We start from the raw sequence: 25,013 nt of genomic DNA, 5'->3' as shown, positions 1-25,013 counted from the left end.
TTAAAACTTTATGTGCTGCACCTCACTGATCAGCATTACATGCATTATAAGTGGTATATGGCCCAGTTAACACTCTTGGTGCTCTGTTTCCTCTGATCTGCTGTTGATAGTTGCTGATACCTGCTGTTTCTGAGGAAAACAAGGTAATTCCCATCTTGGAATACTCTGTCCAGACAGAAACTCTCTCTCCTCTTCTCTTTGCTGCTGACTTTCTCGTAAAGCATTAAGGCTGGTATTTCATAGACTCAGATAATATGGAAGATTCAATTATCTCTTCAAGTACCCATGTCTGAACTCAACTGATTTTCAACTAGATTAGGGTTAGTGTTTAATTCTGTTTTACAATGATAATTTCAATAGATGCATTCAGTAAATCAAACCCACTAAATTTCCTCATTTTATAATGTACAATAATTCACTTTTCTTGTATTCCCATCTATTCTTAGATTGCAAACCTAATCTTAGTCATGGTATTCTTCAATTTTTATATTCTAATCATTTTTCTGCTATCTGTGTCCCTACCAAATTAAGCAATCCCAGCCTTTCTTATCAAGTTTTATCTTGTTTATAGACATCCGAAAATCAGATTTTTTTTCATTCAGGTGTTTAACTCAGTATTTGAATATGTCATTTTAAGCATCAGTTTTGAAAGCCATTGTTCTTCAATTAACTTCCAGAGTATCCTTACTCAGTATTTTTCAAAAATCTGTTTCATGGAAAAAATCCAAAACAAACAAACCAAAATACATTCAATATTAAAATTGTGCCAGATCCAAATTTTAAAGATTGGAATATTCCTAAATTTGATGGATTCCTTATATTCACACAGAATCACAGAATCACAGAATCAGGGTCCCTAGAACAGGCCCCTGGTCCTGTCCCCACAGAAAAATCAGACGCAGCTGATTCTCTTGGTTTTGGTGATTGTGCAGTTTGGTTTTTTTTGTTGGGCTTTTTTAGCAATAGGCAAAATAAAACCTCATACAGCTCTTCAGAGAACAGAGGTTTGAAACTCACAGCAGAATGTTTATGGACTTTCATTATCTGCAATATATTTTATGGAAAATAGTTGAAATTAGGTCCTAAAGAATTTACCACATAAATACAAAATCATGTGTTTTATTGATTGCCATACATTCCCCATTAATTCTGGGTGCGTGTCATTAAATATCTTGGCTATTTTCTTTTGTAGAGGTGTTGTTATTGCTTTTTGTTATATTTAGCAGCAGTAGCTACAAATTCCAACAGGGAATTAACACTGTTTTAAAACTGTTCAAACAAGTAGCTCAAAGCCTGTTTGTGTTCCAGGGAACTCATATTTTTAAATGGGGTGTGGAAAGGAAAAGGATTGGCAGAGGAAATTTGAAGTACACTCATTAAAATATTAATACCTACATTTATGCTGTCAGGCCCAGCTGAGGAGCAATGGCAAATACTTAATGACCGTCATACCCTAAATTAATATCCTAATGAAATGGTGTCTGTTCAAAGTCTCTTGACACATTTCTTCCTTATTGAATATTCCAACAGAATGCAAGTGCTTTTGAATCTTTAAGGAAAGTCTTTAATGTAGAAAATCATAAAAGAGAAAGGAATTTTCATCTATCTCTGGACATTTTGGGGTTCAAAAAGTTTCAGAGAAGGAGGAGATTTGGTATTGTTCTGAGTCAATTTGCTCTGGGTGAGGAAATGACGAGAAGGAAACTATTTCCCCGTCTCGGGAACCATGTGGTGTTCCAAGATAAGGCAAGCACTTGCTAATTCAAGTGCACAAGCAGGAAACGTGATACATCCATTTCCTTTCAGGCAAACAACACAGCTCCCTGGCAGCACAAAAGCATTGCTTCTACTGCTAAATCTCAAACATTCAGAAAGCCATTGCTCCTCTGTGGATGTACCATTCTATATTTGTTATTTGGATGTTATGGATAGAAACAGTACTTACTCTCCAATCACATGGCCACCAAAGTTTTGGGGTAAGGATTTTCTTTCTTCTTCTAGAATATTGTTAGAGTAGATTCTGGCATTCGCCGATGATTGCCTTATAAAACACATCTAGACACGTTCAAGCCTCCTGTTGGAATGAAAAAGTAATGAATAGATCTTGTATTTCTTGCAGTGCAAAATATTGTTTTCCAAATGTTTCTTTGACAAAATTTTGTGATGTTTTTAAACTAATCAAGACAGCAGGAACTGCCAGGGCAGAATTGATTGTTTGACAAAATTCATTACTGAAGTCACTTGAAAAGGTGTCTATTGACTTCAGTCTGTTTCAGATCAGGTAGACATTTTCAACCTTTTAATGGATGTACCTACACTGCAGACATGACCAGTTTCATCTTCTGATGAAAAAGAGATAGAAAGAACTAAACTCATTACAGCCTTTGGAATAAGCTTGTACTCCTCCAGAAGAGGAAAAAAATGTATTTATTTTTAGCTTAGCTTGTTATGGTACCTCACAATCAGATTTTCTTCAATGTATATTTTGACTATTATCCATTAGGACTGTTTTCTTTCACACAAACCCAGAGACTGTTCATTAACTGAAGAGTATAGAGTGTGAGGCAGAAGTATATGTTATATTTCTGGAATTTTCCTCAATGTATATTTTGATTCTTATCCATCAGGACTGTGTTCTTTCACCCAAATCCAGGAATAATTCATTAGCTGAAAAGTATAGAGCGTGAGGTGGAAGAGTATCACAGAATCATAGAATGGTCTGGGTTAGAAGGGACCCCAAGGATCATAGAGTTCCAACATCCAGCGTATGTTATACTGCAATTCATTCAAGGTAACTAGATCAGTGATGTGATCCTAATGGAGTCTGTGTAACGGCTGTGGAGAACCTTTCCCTCCAAAGAGCTCTTTTGCTTGTTATGTTTAACATTAACACTTAATAGCTTTTAACATTTGAGTGAATCAGTTTTGTCTGGTGTCAGATTGCCTTTTAGCAATGACCCCCGCAAGAATCCATGCACTCTCTGAAACAAACAAACAAAGAAATAATGTGCATTGGTAAAATAGGACTTTCTTTGCTTAGAAGCACCCTGGGAAATGAGAGGGAAATAACTACATGAGAAGATTTAAAGAAGCTCCTTCATTTCTTTAGCATAACAAACAAGAATCTGCTGAATGCCATCCACGTTTCCTACAGTGACACATACATTTTCCTACTGGGAGACTATGAGTAACTCACTTCATTTTGTGTCTTGGGCTAAAAAGTAGGATAATGATACTGGACATGTTTGAGAAATACTTGCAGATTAACTGAGGCAAAAATACTGTTATTACTGCTTCAGAGTCTCTTGTCTGGAGGTTGTCTGCTGGACTCTGAAGAATAACTATCATTTTTGTAGAATGGAAATACATGGAATTCTAAAATGGTTCTTTCAGAGCAAAAATGAAAGAGCTTTCATCAATACATACTTTAATAATCCTTGTGTAAAAGGTGCTGCCCCTTGTTACTGCAGATTTGCTTTCATTATAGCTGCACTATTATGGAAACATACACAAGAGACGGTGAAGTTATATGAAACTCTGAGGATTCATTAACTATAATGCTTGGGCTGTGGTCAAGCTATTCTCCATCTTCATGAAGAGTTAAAAAAAAGTGCCTCATAAATGACCATTTAAACTCCACAGCGTATTTCACACAGCTGGCCCCATGGGTACTGCTGTTACTCTGTCATTCCATTTAAGGTGCTTCTCCAGGTGCACCAAGCCCTGGTCCTTCTATATCATGAGCTGCATTTAACAATGTAGAGCAGGACATGAGTAAGTTGTCTTCTTTCTGAAAGGGCCAACACCTCCTTTTGCCAGCATTGCTCATCTCACTTGCCACGATCTGACACTGTATTCAGCCCTGGGTACATTGATCACCTCTGATTTGCTTATGCTCTGACAGCAGGTGAACCTCACAGCTTGGATTTTTGTGAGGAGCTTGCATGGCCCTGAGAAGGGAAGATTCCTCTTGGGTTTTTTTTTTCTTTTATATTCCTGATAGGTTTTAGAAGAATTAATAGAATTTCCTCTTCCTTTCCTTTAGGCATATCATATGAGGTAGGCTGGGGAGGGATGCTATACAGTCTGTGTCAGAAGACAATGACTGACACAATATCACTGCTAGGACACCTTACTTAAAATGATGGAAGTGTATTTTCTAACATCCTTGGAGATACATGACCTGAGGTGAAAATAAAACTACATGTGAGACATATCAATAAAAAGGAGTTCTTCATTAAATAACAATGCACTATTTGAAACTGATTTTTCAGGATCTGGTTGACAGTCTGCTCCATTGTTTTTCTAAGCCACCCACCACATAGTGCTGTGAGTGTGAGCACCAGATGCAGATCATTCCCCATGCATGTGTGACTTAGCAGTGACTGTGGACTCTGCCAAAATGTAAACTGCAAAGGTTTGCTGAGAGGCACTAGCTTTGTGAGGAAAAAAAAAAAAGAGAAATGCTATAAAAATTGTTAGAGCAACTATTCAGAATTATATTTAACATCAATTTTATAAACTATCTATTGTCTAATAGCTGGTTCCCTACTCTTGAAAATGTACAGGCATACTGTTTTCTAAAGCTGCACAGTTTCCAGTGGTAACTTCATACAATAGCATCTTAAAAGTGACTCTCATAATTTAAAAACAATGAGCAAACTAAATTGTTGCCTGCTTATTAATGTGTAAGCACATACAAATCTTTCTACAATTGCTCCAGACAAGTGGAAGCATACACGAATAGTGCACAAATAAAGTTTTGTAGATAAGAACAAGACCTGCACATACAAGTCATATAAGTCATGCTGTGTGAATTGCATAAGTAGTCTAAATCCTCTCTCTGTTCTTATGCAAAGAGCTTAGCAAACAATAATATAAAAAAAAAAATGAGCACAATTTTTTTTCCAAGATCATTGTAGATTCAGTGACAACCTAGACCATCAATAACATGCTTAGCTGCTGATTTTGCAGGGATTCTTCTTCTGAATTCAGTTTTCACCACCATCCTTCTGCAGTATTTTTGAAATGTTAAATTATGCAGCAGAGTGAAACAGAAGAGGCAAGTCCATAGTTTTACTTGCTAAAATCAGATCTGCTAGCGGAAAAAAGAATATTAGCCTCCTCTTCTTTTCTAAATTCAGAGCTCCTGGCCCTGTCAGCAAATATCTTCTTTGTAAGGTGTCACAAGCAAAAAATCAAGATTCTGATTCCCACTTTGCTAGAGCTCTTCCCTACTACAGATGTTGCACAGTGTCTTTGTAGTCATGCCTACCTGTTCCAGACAACCTCTCTGAGCTACTGCAAGGGATGCAAGAGCTCATGTCTTTCAGGTGCCATATTCCATGAAGCTGCTATGTAACTTCTGGTCACCCTATTCTGCAGTGGGAATCTATGGTATAGTTGTACTTTGGCAGAGGTAAGAAGAGAAGTACATAAAATCAGTCTCAGCTGAAATCAGTACTGTTGATAGCACCCAGGACTGTAGACAAAGAATTTGTCCAGAGAATCTGGATTATTTTATTTTATTGTTATTTTCAAAGGGAGGCTTAACAATAGCTGAGTGAGAAATTCAGCGTTGGTACCCATCCATCAGCTACTAATCTCATTTTTTACTGTTTTAATATAGTCTTTATTGAGTTCATTTTGATTTGTAAGTTACCAGTGGAAGTAAAAATGTTTCCATCTTAACAAGGAGTGCATTTCTTGTAATTCCTAAAAGCATTTTCAGTCGTACACAATTAAATACAATAAATGGCTTTGAGACAATGCTATTTCTCCAGTGCAGACAGTAATATACTTTCAGATCAGAAAATTTAATTTAAATAGTACATTTGATCAATATGACAGCAGCAGAGAGAAAAAGTGTAAGCAAATATTAATCAACATAACTTAGATCCCTAGACTATTCTTCAGTCTAGTTTTACTCAAATATCTATTTAAAAATACAACATTAAAATTTAATACCTTAAAAACATTTAATTTTTCTTTTCTTGAATCAGAATCCAGGGTGTTATTTGTCCAGTGTGTGGAAGCAACACCATGTATCAGCTGACTTCCAGGATCTTAGGACCGTGAACTGACTGGTATTAGCAGTTTAAGCATTTATTGACTACAAAAGCATTCACGGTTTTAAACCCAGTGTGAAAATTTGCCTTGTCTCTCCCTCAACCCACTGGCCTTCCCTTCATTATAACTTGTGTGTTTGCTTAAAAGAAGTCAGTCAACATGCTTTGCTGGAAAGGATGGTCAGTAGGGATGCACATATTCTACCACCTGACCCTGCATTGTGACACCATGCTGCTGTGTTAGCAGTAACAGCAGTCAAGGACTTTGTGTCGTTCTCTTTATGAACTGAAATACTCCTGGTGAAGGGCAGAACTGACAGGAGCAGTAATGCAGCTGTCAAACACAGCAAAATCCTATCCAGAGACCTGGTTTCTCTTCTGGGATTCCTCATGGGTGGTAGCCATGGCAGAGTAGAAGCAACAGCATCAAATCCAGTTCAGTTCTTTGTAGGTGAGAAAAGAAGTATTTGACTGACTGTGTGGTGACCATGTTGAGCCTGTTGGCTTCTAGTCTGATGACTGTACCAGCATACCTACTGGCTGGTCTCTCATCATGCCTTTTTCTCCTCTTTGCACACTTTTTACCCTTTTAGTATATCTTTAGCTGCACCAAATAAAGACTCTGGGAGCTGCGTCGGCTGTTCTGCAGGAGGTACGGACACAGAGAGGCTGCAACTTGGAGCCAGCTGTGAAGTGCTGTACAGCAGATGTGGTAGTGGTAGCTTCTATCAGGCCATTCTCTTCCTAGTTTGATGACTGGAAAAGACTAGCATAAAACCCAGAGAACTTTTATCCTGATAGGTTGGACATTGCTAACAGGGCAGATAACTTCAGTAAACTGATGATAAAATTCCTTTGCTGGCAGACAGGAAGTGAAGACATGATATAGAGGCACTTACAGATGCTTTATATCACTGGAGATTGTTTTCTTAGTAGAGACAACCCTTGGGGTTGAAGCGGAACAAAGTAGGAAGAAGACTTGAGAAAATCACAGCCTTAGATTCATGTGCAGTATCAATCCTAAGGTTGTCTTTCCTGAATGGCTATTTTTCTTCTCCGCTCCCCTTCTGTTACTGTTTCTCTCCCTTCACTATTTCACTGTAGCATGAATATTCTTCCTGATATGTTAATGAGTGGTGATCAGCCACAGAACAAGGTGATTGAAGACAGGCTATTAACTGCATCAACTGGATTTTTTTTCTTTCAGTTGGTCCCTTTTTTTGTCACTTCTCTGTGTTTTGAAAAACCCCAGTGATTTTAAAATTGCAATACTTGGCAGTGTTTCACACATCTTCAGGAGCTCATAGCACAAGGAATAAATGTCTTCACAGGAGATATAATCTCTTCCTGCAGAGTCTTTGGGTTAGATCACTGATCTTTGCAAAAGTTGGGAAATGGGATGTGAAGAAGTGAGCTTCTATCTTTTGAAAGCACTCTGCTGGAGTCAGACAACTTCAGACTTTACATTACAGGCTCCTGGTTTTGGAAGCAGTCCCAATGGGAGAACTGAGAGGGACAAAATGCTTTATTTCAACATGATGAGGTAATCCTGCTCCAGTGTTTTAGGGAATAATTCCTTATAGTGCTTATTCAAAGTAGTAGGGCATGGGCCTGTTCAGGAAAGAGAGTTTAAAAACGAAGATAGTTTTAGTGGTAAATATGTCTACTACCATGACCCAACCAAAGACACTGTATTTTTAATGACTAAGTAAGCAGTTCTCCAGTCTTTGTATTACAGGGGAACATAAATTAAAATTGTATTCCAGTGATAACAGATTTTGTCAGTTTTGAATTTCTTAAACCTCATTATCTTTTTGCATTTGGTTAAAACAATATATAAACAATAGATAAAATTACTCAATAAGCACCAAAATTAAAAGTAAGCCAAATTCAAGAATACCTGGTGAGTGAGAGGACAAGGAATAAATGTTATCAGAAGAAGGGATGAACCATATGGGTTTAGTGATGTCAAATATATCTGAAAGAATACATATGAGTTCTTTGTGAAGATGTCTGTCCTAACACCACCCCCATGTCACAGTCAGCCACATATAAAAAATGCACAATTCACACTGACTCTGCATCTCCTCATCTAGCATTTCACTAAGTCCATCTACAGGACAACCTTCCTACTTTAGGCTTCCCAGTGCTTTATCATGCACTATCCTAACAAGTCTCCTTAACACTTGAATTTCAGAGCCTGGCTTCTGGCTTATCAGGGATATTGAACCATCACTCAGGACTTCGACTCAGGCTTTACCTCATGGTGTGTGATAGTAAAGGACTCAAATCATTAAGCAGACTTCTGTCCCCATCATGACGTAGTTAATATGAGAGCCAATTGTATATGAACAGACTCTCCATCCAGATACCCACCTACCTTTTCTAATCAAATAAATGGCTCAAACTTCTAGAATTGTTATTATAGATTTTTCTAGAGCCCTGATGGTTCTTTATTGCCTAACCTCACACCTTCTCCTTTACCTATTCAAGGTAGAGCCTTAAAAAAGCACAAAATTTGTACATCTCCACAGCTACCTTCCCATAGACATAACCTTAAGACCTTTAATAGCAAGGAACAGTTTATATTTCATTCCCATTCCATAGCCAAGTATAGCTGCTAATGGTAGACAAAGCTTGTTTTGTAGAACGAATAAACCAAATACCCCCAAAGATTGTTTCTAGTATATGTCAGTGGCATTTAAATTTGGAAAACCCTACATAAAAGTAGTCTACCACATGAAATTACAAATAGAAAGGAGGGGTGAATTACCTAGTTTAGTCAGAAAACTCTCAACATTTACTGCAGGACAAGGCTAGGGAAACTACTGGACAAATGTGCCCTTGGAGACCTCTTCCCTGTTTCTTAGCCCAGAAGATAGTGATCAGAGGGACTAATTAGAGCAGTATTTCTTTAAAATATGTGCAAAATGTCTGCATCAAAAAATTACAGTAGTGTGAATGGTGTAACTGCACGACATAAGGTACAGTGCAGAAAGAAGTAGAGTATGCTTATATCCCTTTATGACAGTCTGTTATGGACAGATCATGCCCTTGGGGCTGCAGATTCTATCTGAAGGCATACCTGCCTTAGGCCCAGTTCTATCTGAAGGCATACCTGGCTTAGTGGCTCTGTAGCTGTGTTAAGTAAAGGTAATGATGACATACAGCGTCCTCCCTCTCCTCCTTCAAGTAACTTGCATCCAGAGTCCTGAGGTAGGAATCCTAACACAGAATAAGATACACTCTTTCTTCCCAAACGCACTGAGAAACTGGAATTGTTTTATTTTCCTATAACATGATATTAGAGCAGGTTGGATTCCCCAAAAGATGTTTGTGGAAATAAGCATACTGGGAGGCAGAGTTTCAGCAGAATTTCAGGAAGATCCTGATCGCTCCATGCTTCAGGACCTAGTCTGAAAAATTGAGAAAACTTCCCTGTGCTGCTCTGTAGGAGTATGAGGAGAAAGATGGGGAGGTAAAATGTGACACCTAGACAGAAATCCATTTCTGGTTTTGAAAATGCTTCCTGTAAGCACACTGATTTTTTTCAAGTACATTTATCTGAGAACCAGATGTACATTACACATATAAAATTAAAATACAATATGTTTTAAAAAAAACTATGAAGGAAAATGAGATCTTTATGGTAATATTAAAACCTTGAAATTTTTCCCTTATTAGTAACCAGTCTTAAATCTAGTGTGCCTACAAGTTCTCCCTCCTGCTCCTCAGTGAAATATTACCTGATGCCACAAAGTTAGTAGTGAAGCCATTTTTCCAGACTACTTAACCAAAGATTTCTCTTGAATGAGTAACTTTTCCATGCTGATGAAGAATTGCAATGGTGAGGTTGCAGAAATCAGAACTGTGAAAATCCTGTACAGCTCCTCAGAGTTTTTAGGACAGAGACTAGTTTTGGTTTTGTCTGCTACAAGTGCCACACAGTGGGACCTCAATCAGACCTCAAGACCATAATACACAGACAAAAATAAATAATGGTAACATCAGTAAAACTCAATTTCCCCTATCTAGGAACCAAGACAGACTTTTTTTTTTTACCTCTTGGAGAGGGCTGTAAGGTTGTCTATCCTCCTAGGCCCAGCAGCATTAGAGTAACTTCTGCTGCATGGCTTCCAAAGCAACAGAGATTTCCCCTAACTAATGGTGATGTCTTTTCTTCCTGTTCATATGGGATACAGATCCACATGAAGATCTGGTGATACAGATCCACATGAAGATCTGGTGATACAGGTGTAGAAAACGTCACATAACTGTATCTCCTTGCACTTCTCAAGTGCTCCAGTGGTCAGAAGCTGATTTAGGTATTCCACATGATTTTGATAGTGATTATGGTAGCTAGAGGACTGCTGTGGCAAAGGACACCCACACATACCACCTTTCCTCTACCTGAACCTGTTAAGAGCTCCACAAGGAAGAGGGATTTTATCTCATCTACTAAAGCAAGGTCACCAGAAGATCTCCCCGTTTCCAGCTCCCCTAACCGCAGTGTGAGCTGAAATGGGATGTGTCACAAGACAGCAGTGGAGCAGCCTGGGTCAGTGACTCAGACAGGACACAGATTTCATATTAATACTGTTAATACTGAGAGAAATTGCAACAAGTGTGTGGAATTATCTATAGGAAGATAAAAACACATGATGGTGAGGCATTAGCAGTGGCAGCAACTGTGAACCTCAGCTCTTCACTGGCAGTATGACAGCAGCAAATATCATTACTCTCTAATGCTCAGGGTCCCTGGCTCCTCCTTTGAATTTCTCCAGAAATATTCTTATACTGTATGAGAAATAAACCTATGACTTGAGATGCAATTAAAAAGGAAGGCATTGCTCATCTTCCCCATCTCATCTTCAGGATATGCCACGTCTGTGTTCCCCTCCCTGAGCTGTCTTTGAGAACGGCTGATTTATATGCAGCTTTTCAGTTGCATTTCTTATGCACGTGGCAGTACCATTTGCTGGAGTGGCTGTGGCTTTGTGCCTTGCTGTCTTCCAGTATGGCTACAGGGAGCCTGAAGCAGCTAGGTGAGATGCTGCACTGCGCCTTCTAATGCTACTTACACTGATACCAAATTATTATAGGAAGCAATCATTTTCTCTGTGTTTCATCAAGGACAGAGTCAAGGTCATATGTCAAACCTAAACATACTCTGCCCATGCTGATTTCTCCAAGAGAGAGAACCATGTCTTAGCCTTACACTGTTTTATTTTCCGACCAATTTTCGGCGACACCATGTTGTGTGTAACTATTAGACTACTCTGTATACTCTGTATACTGCTGTATACACCCTACATAGAAATATAACCTCTCCTCAAGGGTCAGAATGATCAAGCTATTCCAAATTTAATACAATTATGCTTATTTTGCTATCAGTGAACTAAAAGATTTGACAAGCACCTGAAAGTTATCACTTCCATTACTTGAGTAAAGGGATTTATACCAGTAATCAGACCTTGCATTGAGGAAGCTAATATGTAAATCCATCCCAAGATCTTATATGTAGGCCTGTCAGAGAGATAAAAGTAGATATTAATGAGGAACTTATTTTTTCCTTGCTCTTATTCTGGCAAGCCTAAAGAAAAGTACTACTGTAGCTGGATGAAAGCAACAAGCTATGTCATGAAGATACCAGTCTTATTCTTGCATGCTGTCTATTCAGAGCATGATTGCTTCCCTGTGTATAAATTATTCTTTTAAAGTTAGTCTGTCATCCTCAGGCTGTTTTTTGTTGCAACCTAATTACTGCTTCTTTTCTGCTTTCCCTGCCCCGACCGCCCCCCCCCAACATACGGCCACTGATTTATCAAATGCTTAACCATCTTTAGCAGGAAGGAGATAGATCTAAGGTAGTAGACGAAGAAGCAAAGTTTCTTAAGAGTATTATTTAATTATTAATCAAACACAGAGAACATACACGTTTTGGTAATTACACCTACTGTATTGACTGAGTATGTGGTGCTGCTTGCTGTCACATGATCTGCCTGAAGCATCATGCTTTATTTATCCATCAAATCCAAAAATCTCATCGTTAGGAAATTAAGTCTATTTCTTCTTCCAGGCATCACACCAGTAGATGAGTTGACATGCGAATATGTTGGCATCAGCAATCACATAATAAAAGGATCTTACTATCTCCCAAAGACAAACCCTATGTAGCTGCATGCTCAACTGCTAGATCCTAGCAGAATTCAGATTCAGATGAGTTTGTCTCAGCACACTGTGGTTATGGTGGTTCTGGCTCAGTTCTTGTAGAACCTATTGAAGGAAAATTCTCTGTATTTATATAGTACATACCATTTTGCCATTATAATTAATTTAATTCATCCAGACTCAAAGAGCTGTGGTCAACAGCTCAGTGTCCTAACAGAGATGAGTAATGAGTGGCATTCCTCAAAGGCTGGTATTGGGACCGGCATTATTTAACATCTTTCTTGGCAATTGTGGACAGTGTGATTGAGCGCACCCTCAGCAAATTTGCCAATGACACCAAGCTGTGGGTGCAGCTGACATGCTGGAGGGAATCTTGACAGGCTTGAGAGGTAAGCCCATGTGAACTGCATGAAGTTCAACAAGGCCAAGTACAAGGTCCAACACATGGGTGGTGGACAATCACAAGCACAACTACAGGCTGGGTGCAGAATGGAATGAGAGCAGCACAAAGGATAAGGCCTGTGTAGACGGATGAAAACTCAGCATGAGCTGGCAATGTTCACTTGCAGCCCAGAAAGCCAACCATGTCCTGGACTGCATCAAAAACTGTGGCCAACAGGTTGAAGGAGCTCCTTTACTCTGCTTTGGTGAGACCCCATCTGAGTACTGCACCTAGATCTGGGGTTCCCAGCACAAGAAAGACATGGACTGGTGGACCAAGTCCAGAGGAGGGCCACAAAGATGATCAAGGAGCTGAAGCACCTCTCCTATGAAGACAGGCTTGAGCATGTTCAACCTGAAGAAGGCTCCAGAGAGACCTTACTGCAGCCTTCCAGTACTTAAAGGGGGTCTGTAGAAAAGCTGGAGAGGCACTATTTATCATGGATTGTAGTGATAGAACAAGGGGTAATGGCTTTAAACTGAAAGACGGTAGATTTAGATTTGACATCACTGCTGTGAGGCCCTGGCACAGGCTGCCCAGAGAAGCTGTGGCTGCTCCCTTCCTGGCAGTGTTCAAGACCAGGTTGGATGGGGCTTTGGGCAACCTGGTCTAGTGAAGGGTATCCCTGGCTATGGCAGGGCCTTGGAACTACATGGGCTTTGAGGTCCCTTCCAACCCAAACCATTCTTTGATTCTATGATAATCAGACAACAAAAATGACCATGAGATGTGCCATCTCCCTCATACAGAAGATTATTCTGAAATGAGATGAAATGTCTACAATCAGAAAAGAGCAGAAAGTAAAATCAAGACTCAAGACTGACCCTTCTATCTTTTTAAGATTATCTTTATTTCATAACCCCATCGTTTTGTCTGGAAAAAAAAAAAAAAAGAAAATCAGAAAAGATTACCAATAACAGTTAGTACAGACAACTTTTCAAAGTAGAAGCTTCACTTCCCATACAACCTTAATAAATAGAGATACTTATTCAGCTTTTGAAATCTATTGTACAGTAGTTAATTCCTAAGTTATTTTCCTAACAAACTTTCAAAACCAAGGAAATGTAAAGGTAAGATTTTAGGTTGCATTAGATTTGGTTCCAAGGTGAAAATTTACTCCCCTTCTCTTTGAGAAGATGGATAATAACGTAAGCTTTACCTGTTAAACAGTCTCAACAAAAACTATCAATAATACAGATTTATACAACATTGCTTTGAAATATGGTCTAGAAAAATTTCAGCAAAATAATTGGAGGAGAAAAGAATAATCAGTTCAATGCAAAAAAACGTGTTTGGGCTCTGACACGTGCTAGCTGAAGTAAACAGCTGTGGCTGTTTCTGTTCCTCAGCAGAGGCCTCTGTCTCACATCTCTTGCCTCATATTTGCAGAACAAAATAAATTCCTCATTTCAGACGTTAGAATTCACAATCCAGCTACTTAACACACACTTACGGCATATTTGACCTGAAATCTGTTTATGTTACCTGTCAACTGTAAATTTTAAACACTTTGCTTTAAAAAATTATCGTGATACCACCTCTCAGCTATCCAGGGAAAAATGAACCACCGAAGCAGACACATGGCTTCCATGGAAGGTGCAGAAGTTACACAAGCAGAGTATAAATGGAGACCATCGATGGCTCTGTTGATTGACTGAAAAGTGCAGGAGCCTCTAGGTAGGCAGGTAGGACCTGGACTAGCCTGGTGCAAGCACAGCCTCCCGGATATCAATGGCTCATGTCGGTCAAGTATCAAAGTCCCACTTCACACTGAGTCTCGACCCTGGATCATCTGTCCCAGGGTCATCAAGAGTTGACTAACACTCCAGATCAGTAATCTTCCCACACAGAAATTATACTGGTGTTTATTAACTTGTGGTTACACAGATGCTTGTGGGTACTACTTAATTAGGTCTCCTAGCCCACACTGAAATAGATATTGATGGCCAAATTTGATGCAAGATGAATATCTGAAACTGACTGATAGTCACACAGGAGGTACTGGGAGAAAGAAAGCTCAAGTTTCTGAAGTGCAGATAATTGAAGAGTGGAGTACTACTAAATATGAACATAATTCTATATTCTCAAAATGTTGCCTATTATACATCTTTGTTGAGGAAGGTAAAGCTAACAGATTTTTTGTGTTAGTGGATGTACCTCAGATACTGCTGCAGTGAAAAGAGTAGAAAAATCTGATTTAAAAACAGACCTCTCTCCTGCTACTCAAATACTCGTTTATTGGATACTTTGGATCAGTATCCAGCGAAGTTCACAAACAGCTCCTCTTCCTCTCATTGTTCAACTTTGTGATACTTTCTTAATTTTCACCTGAAAAGGCCCTAATTTTATCAGTCTCAAAAATAATGAGACTACAAATAAAACACCAAATACTATTTTCATTGATGGCTATTTCTGAACAAGCAATACACAAGTTAAACCTGTCAGAAGAGGACTCCGTGGCAGTATTTCAAAGGCAGCACATTTCTGAGTGAGAAGAGACTTTTTCTGAGAAAGTGAACAATTTTGGCCCCAGTAGATTTCCTTCAGCTTCTGCCACAATGCTATGTTGTATGTATCCCTTTCATTAATTTTGTCTATGTTAATACATGGTGTACACATAAAATGGAGAGTAAGAGGGGTGGAACTGGGAAGGGAAGATTGCTCCTCTCCTGGGAAGCAGGTTGCAGTGGGAGAGGCAGAGACATTGCACAGCTAAAAGCAAGGAGTAGAAACAAGGTCTTGCTTATCAGGTGATGGAAAGAGCCCCTTAAGACCCAGATGCAAATGCTCAGAGGTTACAGCACTTCTGAAACGCACCGTATTGAGAACCACTGTTTGTAGGATGTATTGGGCAGGCTGAAAAGTGGTTTTTATTTCTAGTACACCTAGTATCACAAGTCACTGAGAGTGTATCCTGTCACTCTCCTTGTGTTCTCTCTTTTAAAATTTTTTGCTTCATATTTTAATAGAATTTGGGCTTTCATTGTAAACACTTCTTGGCCTTTTGTGGGTTCTTTCAGTAAGGAAACCTCTGCCTGGAGCTGTGTCTGGATTGGGCAGGTTCTTCTCAGACCACAGAAGAGGGAATTGCTGTGGTGAGACTGAGGATGGCTTCAACATACTGCTTACGCTACAGTCTTCCCAGTAACCAAAAAAACCTAGTGCTTTCTTTGTCTTCTCTAGAACGGACCATACCTATTTTGGTATTTCCTCCTTCATTTTCAGATTTCATTTGAGTCACTCCTCTTTATATAGGAAATTTTTTCATTTTCAGCCTCACTAAAATAATCATATTGATTACATAATAACTATAACGCTGCATTGCATGATGGCAAATTGTGTTTTACTGTTTGATTTAGGTTCATGCAGGGGCCATACATCTTAGGCCTATGTTCTGTTTTTGTGGGCTTGCTAAGAATGCCTCGCCAGAGGATTGTTTGCTGCACATGCAGAAAAAGATTAAAATTATATTACCATCTTTGTAATGCATTAGGGATCATAATGAAACCACACAGTAACAAACTCCCTGTCTCTGTCTGCAAAAAGGAATCTTTGCTTTTTTTACATATATAGTTATGCCAAAAGCATTAAATTAAACATGCTGACATTTCCATCTTAGATGTTTCCTTCTGATTATTACAGTTACTCTTAAGTTATCATTCCAGTAAAAATCAACTGCCAGTAATATCAAGGAAACATCATTAACTCTGAATAGGTTTGTAGGATATGGAGATGGCATGTTCCACTCTTCTGGCTTTTGATCACAATGAATTATGGTATTAGTAAAGAAAGCAAATGTACTCTGATGCATGGAGACTGTTCCGGACATCACTGTGGTTGGAGAGAAATATGAGTTTAAGAATGGACATAGACTCATGCTTCTCCATGGGCACAGATATTTGCACAAAGCCACAAATCTGTGCAAGCTTTACTTCACCAAGCTTCTGAATGCTTCTCCTGTGCCTCAGCCTCCCTCACTTTGAAAGCCTCTTCAAAGAGCTAGTCCCAGGTGTTGATGGCAATGTAATTCAGAGGTTTTCTGGGTTTTGAGATACTATTTACTTCTCTGCAATCTTTCGTTGGAATGTTTCTTGCTGGCTTTTTCTGACACTACTTTACTAGGATTAAGGTGACCTTTCTATCGTTTAGATCTTCAGGTTTAATTTCCAGCAGAGGGCAATCTTGTTCCTCGGTAGGTTACTCCTCCGGGAAGTTAACCCTCTAACAGACAGACAGACAGCTGTCCCCTCGGCATTTAAAACGGAGAATTAATCCGAGGGTACAGGCTGCAATTTTTCCCTTTGTCATTTAATTAGCAACTTTTTCAGACGCTTCCAAAGCCTCTTTGCTTACATGATGGAAGAAAGTCTTAGAAACTGCACAAAGTAACGTCAGTCTGGACCTTGAGCTGACACCCATTCTACCTCCTTTTTTCAAGGCTGATACTGGTTTTTACAATCTTTGATGGGGGCAGATGCACCTGGACTATCTATTCCAGTTCTTACCTGTCCTCACAGACAGAAACGGATTTTTAAATTCCCTTTGCTCTATTTGAAACACAATATTTTTTAATTCTATCTGCAGCGAACATAAAAACAGCTGTTTAGTTATTCAGTGAGGTGGGAGAATTACTCTCTGTCGCTGCAGAAAAGAATCTCTCCCTAGCACAGACAGAAAAAGACATGCCTGTAGCAGGCTGTGTTTGAATGCAGAACACCGGCATTTCTGGCAGTCTGTCTTACTTTGCTTATTAGTTTTCATGTCCTGAACAGGCTATTTCTGCTTCACCTTTTCCCCCCACAGATTCTGTTCTCCAGATGCCACCTCCCTCATTTGTTTGCTTTCTGCACGTCACAACTACCTGAGCCACCTTGTGCTGTACCCTGTCACTTGTTCTTTCCACAAGAGTCTTGTGTGACCTTTCTTAAACTTTTACCATGATGAGGATCACAGCTGGTTGATATTACACAGCAACCGATTCACCCACCCAACTGAATCATGGGCTGCCTACAAATGATTAATGAGAAGCTGTTTTGCTAATACAATTAGTGGCAAAGATCAGGAAGATAGTAATGTCAACGCTTGTCAGATACAGAGAAATTGCTTTTTGAACTCAGCATGAAAACAGCAGTACAGGAATTGGCTACTGGTACCAGTCCCAGATTTAAACTAAGTTTTCTTAGAGTTGGTAGAACTCGCATAAAATTTCAAGTAGTTCAAATCACTTCAGACCTTCTGTGATGGGAAAAAGTGACAGCTCTTTGTTCCCAAGGTATTCTTCCTTTCCAAACTCACTGCGTGGGAGGCAGGAGGAGGAGGAGTAGCTGCAGCTGCCCGTCTTAGTTGTGTGCATTTCCTGCAGCTGCAGGAAGGTGCTATGAGTTTGTTGAAACTTTGATAGATCCTGACTGCCTCTGCCTGGTTCTGCAGAAATGAGGCTGTGTTATGAACACCCACTGCTGATGTACCTGAACCTCCCTTGAAACCTGAAACACTGAGAGTCATGTAAAACAGTATCTGATCCATTCTTTCTAGTCAGGTTACTATATTTGTAATTTTTAAGTGTAATTCATGTTTTAATACACTAGCTGGTGCTCTACGTTAAGCTGTGCAATGTTCAGGTATGAATTCCCATACTGGTTTGTATGGGTTTTATACTGAGCTTTCATTTGGGAAAAAAACATAGGGTGAAACAGAGGCTGAGCTGGATTTCCTCATGCCTGAGACAAAACACCCTACCAAATTGCCAAAACTCTGGCACAAGGCAATGTGCATCTGCAAGCAGGAGGAGGAAAGCTTAGAAAGGTTTTGAGTCACTGACATATGGCATGACATAAGGAAAGAGAGCTCACAAAAACACATTTAGAAATCTAAAATTGAGATTGAACTTTCTAAAATAGCTTTTTTTCACTATACAACATGGTGGTGTGTTCTGATACTTCTCCTTGCTAGTAACACCTGAAGTCAATGAGTTTGCACATTCTGCATATGAATTTGTTGGAGCCCACATATAATGAAGTTTTCATGTCAGGTGTGCAGTTTTGGGTCGGTGGAACAAAAGAGAAATGGAAAGATTATTCTTAGTTGCTGAAGTAAATGATCAGAATCTCACTCTATCATGAGTAAAGCCTCTATAGCAAGCTGTGTCTGAAGGCTGAACAATGCCATTCTTGACTGACAAGCTACCTTACTGCTTAACAATAACTTTAAGACAAAACTCCTTGTTTCTCTTTTTGTAAAGCAATAACAAATAAGCTAGCAGCTTCAAAATGTAAAGAAGATTCTCATATTTGAAAGTCATTCGCTAAAAATCAAATGCATAGGTATCATGTCACCCTATGGATGTCTCCTGCCACCTTGTGCTTAGCAATAGCATAAGCTAGGAAAGGTAAATGGCCCTTTGTTAGCTTTATCAGCTACTGTTGGCAAAGATGCTGTTCAAATTCAAGTCATGTGTGTGCAGCCTGACTAAAAGATGATTTTCCATTTATTTTTCCTTTGCATTCAATGTTTGGTTCCCTCTTCTCTTGCCCTGGTTCTTGCTCTTGAAGCACTTACTGAAGCTGCTACTTACATGATACTGAAAGGTACAACTAACCCTCCATAGACGTGGCCAGCTGGAAAGTTTGTAGTTGTGCACACCTGTGAGAATGGAGCAAGGAAGAACTTGTGCACACCTTAACTTTATACCTTCAGGAATTTGTCATAAGGAAAGATGTGAGTCCCAAGCATGTCCTGAGTTTGGGAAGCAAAATGCTCTTCCAGCCCATTAGAGTTAGAGCTGAGGGCAGAGGAAGATTCCCTGGGAAATATGAATCCTCAGTAAAAATGTATTTTGAAATTCAAGGAATTTCTTGCTCTCAGATGTGGTGCATACACATGCAAGGAAAATGAAACCCTTACAGAAATAAGAGATTGACCTGAATGTGCCTGCAAGGATCCTGCTGAGCTTCATCATAGAAGCAAGAATCTACATCACAAAAAGCAAACCAATTTTAGGAAAAGGTTGGTTGATCCAGGGATGAACAAATCTAGGTAGGAGCTGTGGTGCTAATTTTTGACAAGGTATACCCCAAGGCAGGGAAGGAGAGAATGTAGTCCACTTCCCAGAAGATTTACAGATAAGTACAAGCCCTCTTTGGCTGGACTTGCCACTGATGTCCAGGCTGGATGGGAGAACTTGTTTCAGGGCCATAACTAGGGAAAGGACCTTATCAGCCAGTCTATCATCATTAGTAAGTAGTATCATGTCCAAATCCCTCCTGTATGGATTCTAAAGAGCTTTAAGAACATTTTAGAGACTATCAACTTGATAAGACATATGCTAACACTTCATATATTCAACAGTTCACAGAATGTTATGAAAGCCTTAAAGGAAGCTACAACAGCCCAGTAAAAGCTTTGCATAGCAGAGACCGCAATCCCCAGTACAAACCTGCAGCGCTGCACTTGCTTAACAGTGCATGCAGGAATCAGAGAGGAGGGAACAGACTTCAGAAGGCATTACCTGACTTGGATAGATGCTGGGCTAACAGACACGTGCTGGCTTGGTGTTCAGATCTGAGGTTAATATCCAAGATATTAAGTTGCTTTTTTCCTTTTCTTTCTATTTCTGACTATGCACCTTGAAGTCTGTCTTGTCGTGCTGTAAAAAAACCCCTTGTCCTTCACCTCAGCTGTTGTTAGAGAGTGGAGAAAACTGACTGAGGTGGGGTATCAAATCCATTCGGTTATGGCATAATCAGGTAAAGCAAGTAGTGTGGGTGGCCTGAGAAACATACAGATCTAAACATGTTTAGGTGATCGGTACCTAGGGAGTTATTATTATTGGCAGCATCCCTACCTTATCCCCACATTTGTATGATTTTTTCCTTAAAAGCAGGAGACAGAATGACATGCACAGCTCTTGGGAAACTATATTAAAGTTGATCCTTGGGACACTTTATGTCAGTATTGCTCTGACTCTCCTGAAAGACTGTTTCTGTCCTGGCACTGCCCAAATTAAGGAAGAGAAAAACAGCTCTGTTCCTCTCAAAATCCCAGGTGCAGAAAGTCCTACTCTGTCTTTGATCTTTTTCTCAGTTTGGTAGTATTTTTTTCTCCAATGTACCTCAGGGCTCTGATTGCTGGACGTTTTAAAGAGGAAATCAATGGGCATAGATTTACAATTCTTCAGCGTAAGTTTTTAGAACTGAATTACATTTAAGTGAAATTCATCCTCTGCAGGGAGTGAGCAAAAAGCAAGTTCAGCCTATTAGTGTGACCCACGGTTCCCACTGAAGTCAGGGAGTCTCTGGGAATAGAAAGAATAAAGTGTCTGTAACCAATGGGTCTAGTGTTATTCCTATAATAAGAACCAAAAGGATTAAATGTAGGTCCAAATGGAAATGAGAACATTTGGAGTACTATATGGTAACTGCAACAGTCAATGTAAGCCCAGCTGAGTTTCCCCAGGGAATAATTCGACCCTCTATTTTTACATTCATATATAGAGGTAGAAAAATAAAAGAATCAAAGAAGTTAAAGAAAATGAAGACATTATCCAAAGGGATAATTGTTTTTGCTGTACCTCCAGCACAGGGGAACAGCACGTGGGAAGGACTGAAGAGCTGCACTCAATACTTTTGTCAATTCCCTCATCTGCCTTTAACAGTGTGAAATGCTGATTTGATTGTGCAGGTGGTGAAAATTATGGCAAGAGGGATGCAGGGACAAATCTTCGCCACGGTGCATGGCAACCCCAGAGCCAGGTATTCTTGTGCATCTTGCTGTGCTTGTGCTTACCGTGGCGGCTGCTGAGCCCCACAGGGATCCCCTTCACGTCTTCCCTGGTGGAGCCAAGAGCCCAAACAGGAGCAGGCGTAAGGGGCGGCCGCACAGAGCCCCGTGCCTGGAGGATCCCTTGGCAGTCTTGAATAAAACAGCCTAGCTGCATTCTATGATTCCAGACAAGGTACCAAAGTATACCAGCCTAAGAGGAGATCAGTTCTTGCTCCACTTTCTTATAGCCGTAAGGGTGCAACAGTTGGGATACTTAGACTGCAGCTGAGATGTTGCTGGCAGATGGCATTTTGCCATGTCCCATCAAGGGTTTCTGAGTTCTAAAAATGAGGGTCTAAAGAAAAAGCATGGTTTAGGGGCAAGTCTGGTCTGCCTCTGAAAGAAAGGTCCTCAAAGCATTCCTGAGAGGGAGCAGAGCTCTGCAACAATACCCTGTGCTTTATCCTCTCCAGTCTTCATTTCCCCATTTGAAAAGGACAATGGTTATATGCCTACCTGAAAGCAGATGCTACAAGCAAGCAACAGTAGGATAGTGTAGCCTCCCAAAATATCAGTGGTTTAGTTAGACCTTAAATCCTGGTAAAATGGAAAGTAAATAAACTTGGGTAGGATATTCATGGTGGTGTCAGTAATTCATGATAATGTTGGTTCTATATAGTGCCACACCTGTAAAGACAGGGTAGGGTACCACCAAGCTAGGGTGAATATGCTGCCCCTCTGACAGGGTTTGATGGGCAGCAGCAAGGACTGGGTTCAAATTCAGTGCTGCCTGGAGTGTTCACCCAGAAACGTGAGGAAATAGTATGCTAAATTTTCTGGTGCTTAAGGAACTAATTTTCCCCTACTGCAAGTATGAATCACATACCTAACAATTTTTCATTGCAGGGAGAAAAGTAAAAAGATAGGCAAGGAAGGTAATAATATTTAATTTTTTAAATGCTATAATAATACCAATAATAATTTACTCCCCCAGGGTTGAAAGGAAAGCAAACGTTTGCTTTTCCCCTCCTGCATTGACCTGTCCTAAGTTCAGGCCTTTCTAGGCACCGAGGCCTGACTTAAGCAAAGGTATTTGTTGGCACACACTGTAAATTGGGCATTGGTGATGGGAAACATTCAAGAAATTTAGTATTACTAATGGTTATCTCTAATCCTAGTCACCTAGATATAGTAATTTATGTTTATTACTATGAGGATTTAAAGTATCTGTTACTTAGCAGTAAAAGGCTGAGGCACATTCTCATGTAGTAATAAAGACAAGACTCACTCCACTAAGAACATGGCAGAAGCTACATCACTGTTGCAACAGGTGAGTTTGAAAACCTGTACACATAGAACACAAATGTCCATAACCAGAATAAGTCTGTGTACTGCATACAAATGCTTGCCAGTTTTACAACACACCTCAGGGCAGGTGGGTGGCTGATGTTGAGAGAGACTCGAGACTCTTCCCATGCATTGGTACAGAAACTGGTATGAAATGCAAGCTACCTTCTGGATGTTGTTGAATTGTGTAAATTAAAGAAAAAAACCCACCATACAGTGAAAACAATCTGAATTTCTGTGTCTGTGCCGTAAGGCTCACATACTACACTCAAAGATCTTAGGGCTTGTTGGTCTTTTAGGGAAGCTGCCATCTTCAGTTCATTTTCTGCCAGGAAAATCTTTAAGAGTTAATGAAATAACTTTGCTGTGTATTTTTGCTGTATTTCAGAGCAGATAACAATAGCCTTCACAGTGTCCATGGTAATTGGGCTGGTGATTGGAGGGATCATCTGGGCATTATTCACTTGCTTGTCCCGTCGCAGAGCCAGTGCCCACATTTCCCAGGGGAGCTCTTCAGCTTTCAGTCGTCGGTCCAGACCCCCATCCCATGGCAATACTACCGGCAGGACTGGATTTTACCGCAACAGCAGCTGTGAACGTCGGAGCAACCTCAGCCTGGCCAGCCTCACCTTCCAGAGGCAAGCCTCCTTGGAGCAAGCCAACTCTTTCCCCAGGAAGTCAAGCTTCCGTGCATCTACCTTCCACCCTTTCCTGCAGTGTCCTCCCCTCCCCGTGGAGACAAACAGTCAGTTGATCACCCTCACTCCAACAAACACCACTACAACCCTTGTGGGAAGCACCGCCAACAGCTTAAGTCGACCCGAATTCCACTGGTCTAACAACAGCCTCCGCATCTGCCACTCCACACAAACTCCACCTCCTGCCTATGAAACGATCATAAAAGCTTTCCCAGACTCCTGAGCCAGGTTCTTGCTGCAAACACACATTTGCATTTTAGGAAGAACCTCAATCATTTCAACCATTTTCTGTGTGTGATGAAAATCTCTGACAAGTCTTCAGCTGATGTTGAGGAGGGGACAGACATTGCCAAGATGTAGGGAGTGGTGGTTTCTTAGATCACAATATTCCACTGTCCAAGGAATCACTTGTCTTTTCATTGCTGACTCTAATTTACTGCTCTGCCATATGCTTGCATATTTATAGTGTTGTATCTTTAATTGTCACCTTTGTATCTTTACAGCAAAGAAAATGCTGCCACATAAAACCCAGATCATGTCTTGAAGAGACTGTTCATGTTAGGAATTACCAATATACACATTTCTACAGATTTCACTATTCTATTTCTTAAAAAAAGGAAAAATCTGGTTTTACATATTTTCCCAAGGATGTTAAATTTTCAGAGAATACCTCCCGTTACTCACCTTCCTCCTATAACCACAGGAAAGCTTCAGTCTGAGATGCCTTGGATGTAGACCTCATAGAGGATTTACCACCACCATCCTGGCCTTGGTCATAGGTATCTTGTTCTGCTGATTGCAGAGCATCTAAAAAGTCTACCAGGGCTGCTTGTATAAAATTCCCTCCACAATATGGGGAAACAGTTGAAGTATACCGAGCTTCATGCAGCTTTGAACAACATACTAAATGCACAGTAAAAATTATAAAGAATCTTCTGTCTGCAGCCACCAGAACAGGTAGTTTCATTTTAATACTCAGTAAGGGTATTAAAGATTAGATGGAAGCAGAACTCCTCATTTTTAATTTTTCTAGTTCTGGTTATCAAGATAAGCAGCATGAATGACAACTATTTTTTAAATTAAGTTTCCTGTTTTGCTTTGGGATTACTCATTTCCTTATTTCAAATTGTATTTCTCTAATTGCACCAACATTTAATTCTTCCTGGCAAGTTATTCACCGAATTCTTGTCTTTCACTAAGCAAGGTTTTAGACATCTATGGCTGAATACGAAGATAAAAATGGAATATTTAGTTGAGGTTAACATATATTCTTGAGTGTTATACTTGTATCATGTCAAGCTAACCCCTAGCTTAGTAGAGACTAGTTGCACTGATGTGAGAAGTCCTGGATTTGAAAACAGCACAGGCAAACAGGACCTGATTAAAGTGTATTGTATCAGGTTCCTGTTAAATGTTTCTTATTCACATAAAGGGTAAAGAATTTCCACAAATAGAGTTGCAGCCTTACAAATAAGCCTTTTGGCCCTAAAAGGGTGGAGCAGTTATCAGCTGCAGGACTCATCCTGA

The 25,013-nt window shown here is 39.9% G+C and overlaps 1 protein-coding gene across 2 annotated transcripts; it reads left to right on the top strand.

The window, feature by feature from the left end:
• Positions 1–1,726: 1,726 nt before the first annotated feature.
• MYCT1 (MYC target 1) lies at positions 1,727–23,709 on the top strand (the record flags this gene model as incomplete). Of its 2 annotated transcripts, none has more annotated exons than XM_084262313.1 (2): positions 1,727–1,976; positions 23,177–23,709. In XM_084262313.1, 2 exons carry the CDS (start codon positions 1,727–1,729, stop codon positions 23,707–23,709), a joined length of 783 nt encoding a protein of 260 aa, XP_084118439.1. The 2 variants fall into 2 exon arrangements, with proteins under 2 accessions (XP_084118439.1, XP_084118440.1); XM_084262314.1 differs by having other exon boundaries at positions 1,920–1,976; positions 23,182–23,709.
• Positions 23,710–25,013: the final 1,304 nt, after the last annotated feature.

The sequence above is a fragment of the Gallinula chloropus genome (genome assembly GCF_964237585.1).
Source record: "Gallinula chloropus genome assembly, chromosome: 3".
NCBI classification, from domain to species: Eukaryota; Metazoa; Chordata; class Aves; order Gruiformes; family Rallidae; genus Gallinula; species Gallinula chloropus.
Note: the sequence above shows the minus strand (reverse complement) of the source record. Positions and strands in the feature narration are given on the sequence as shown.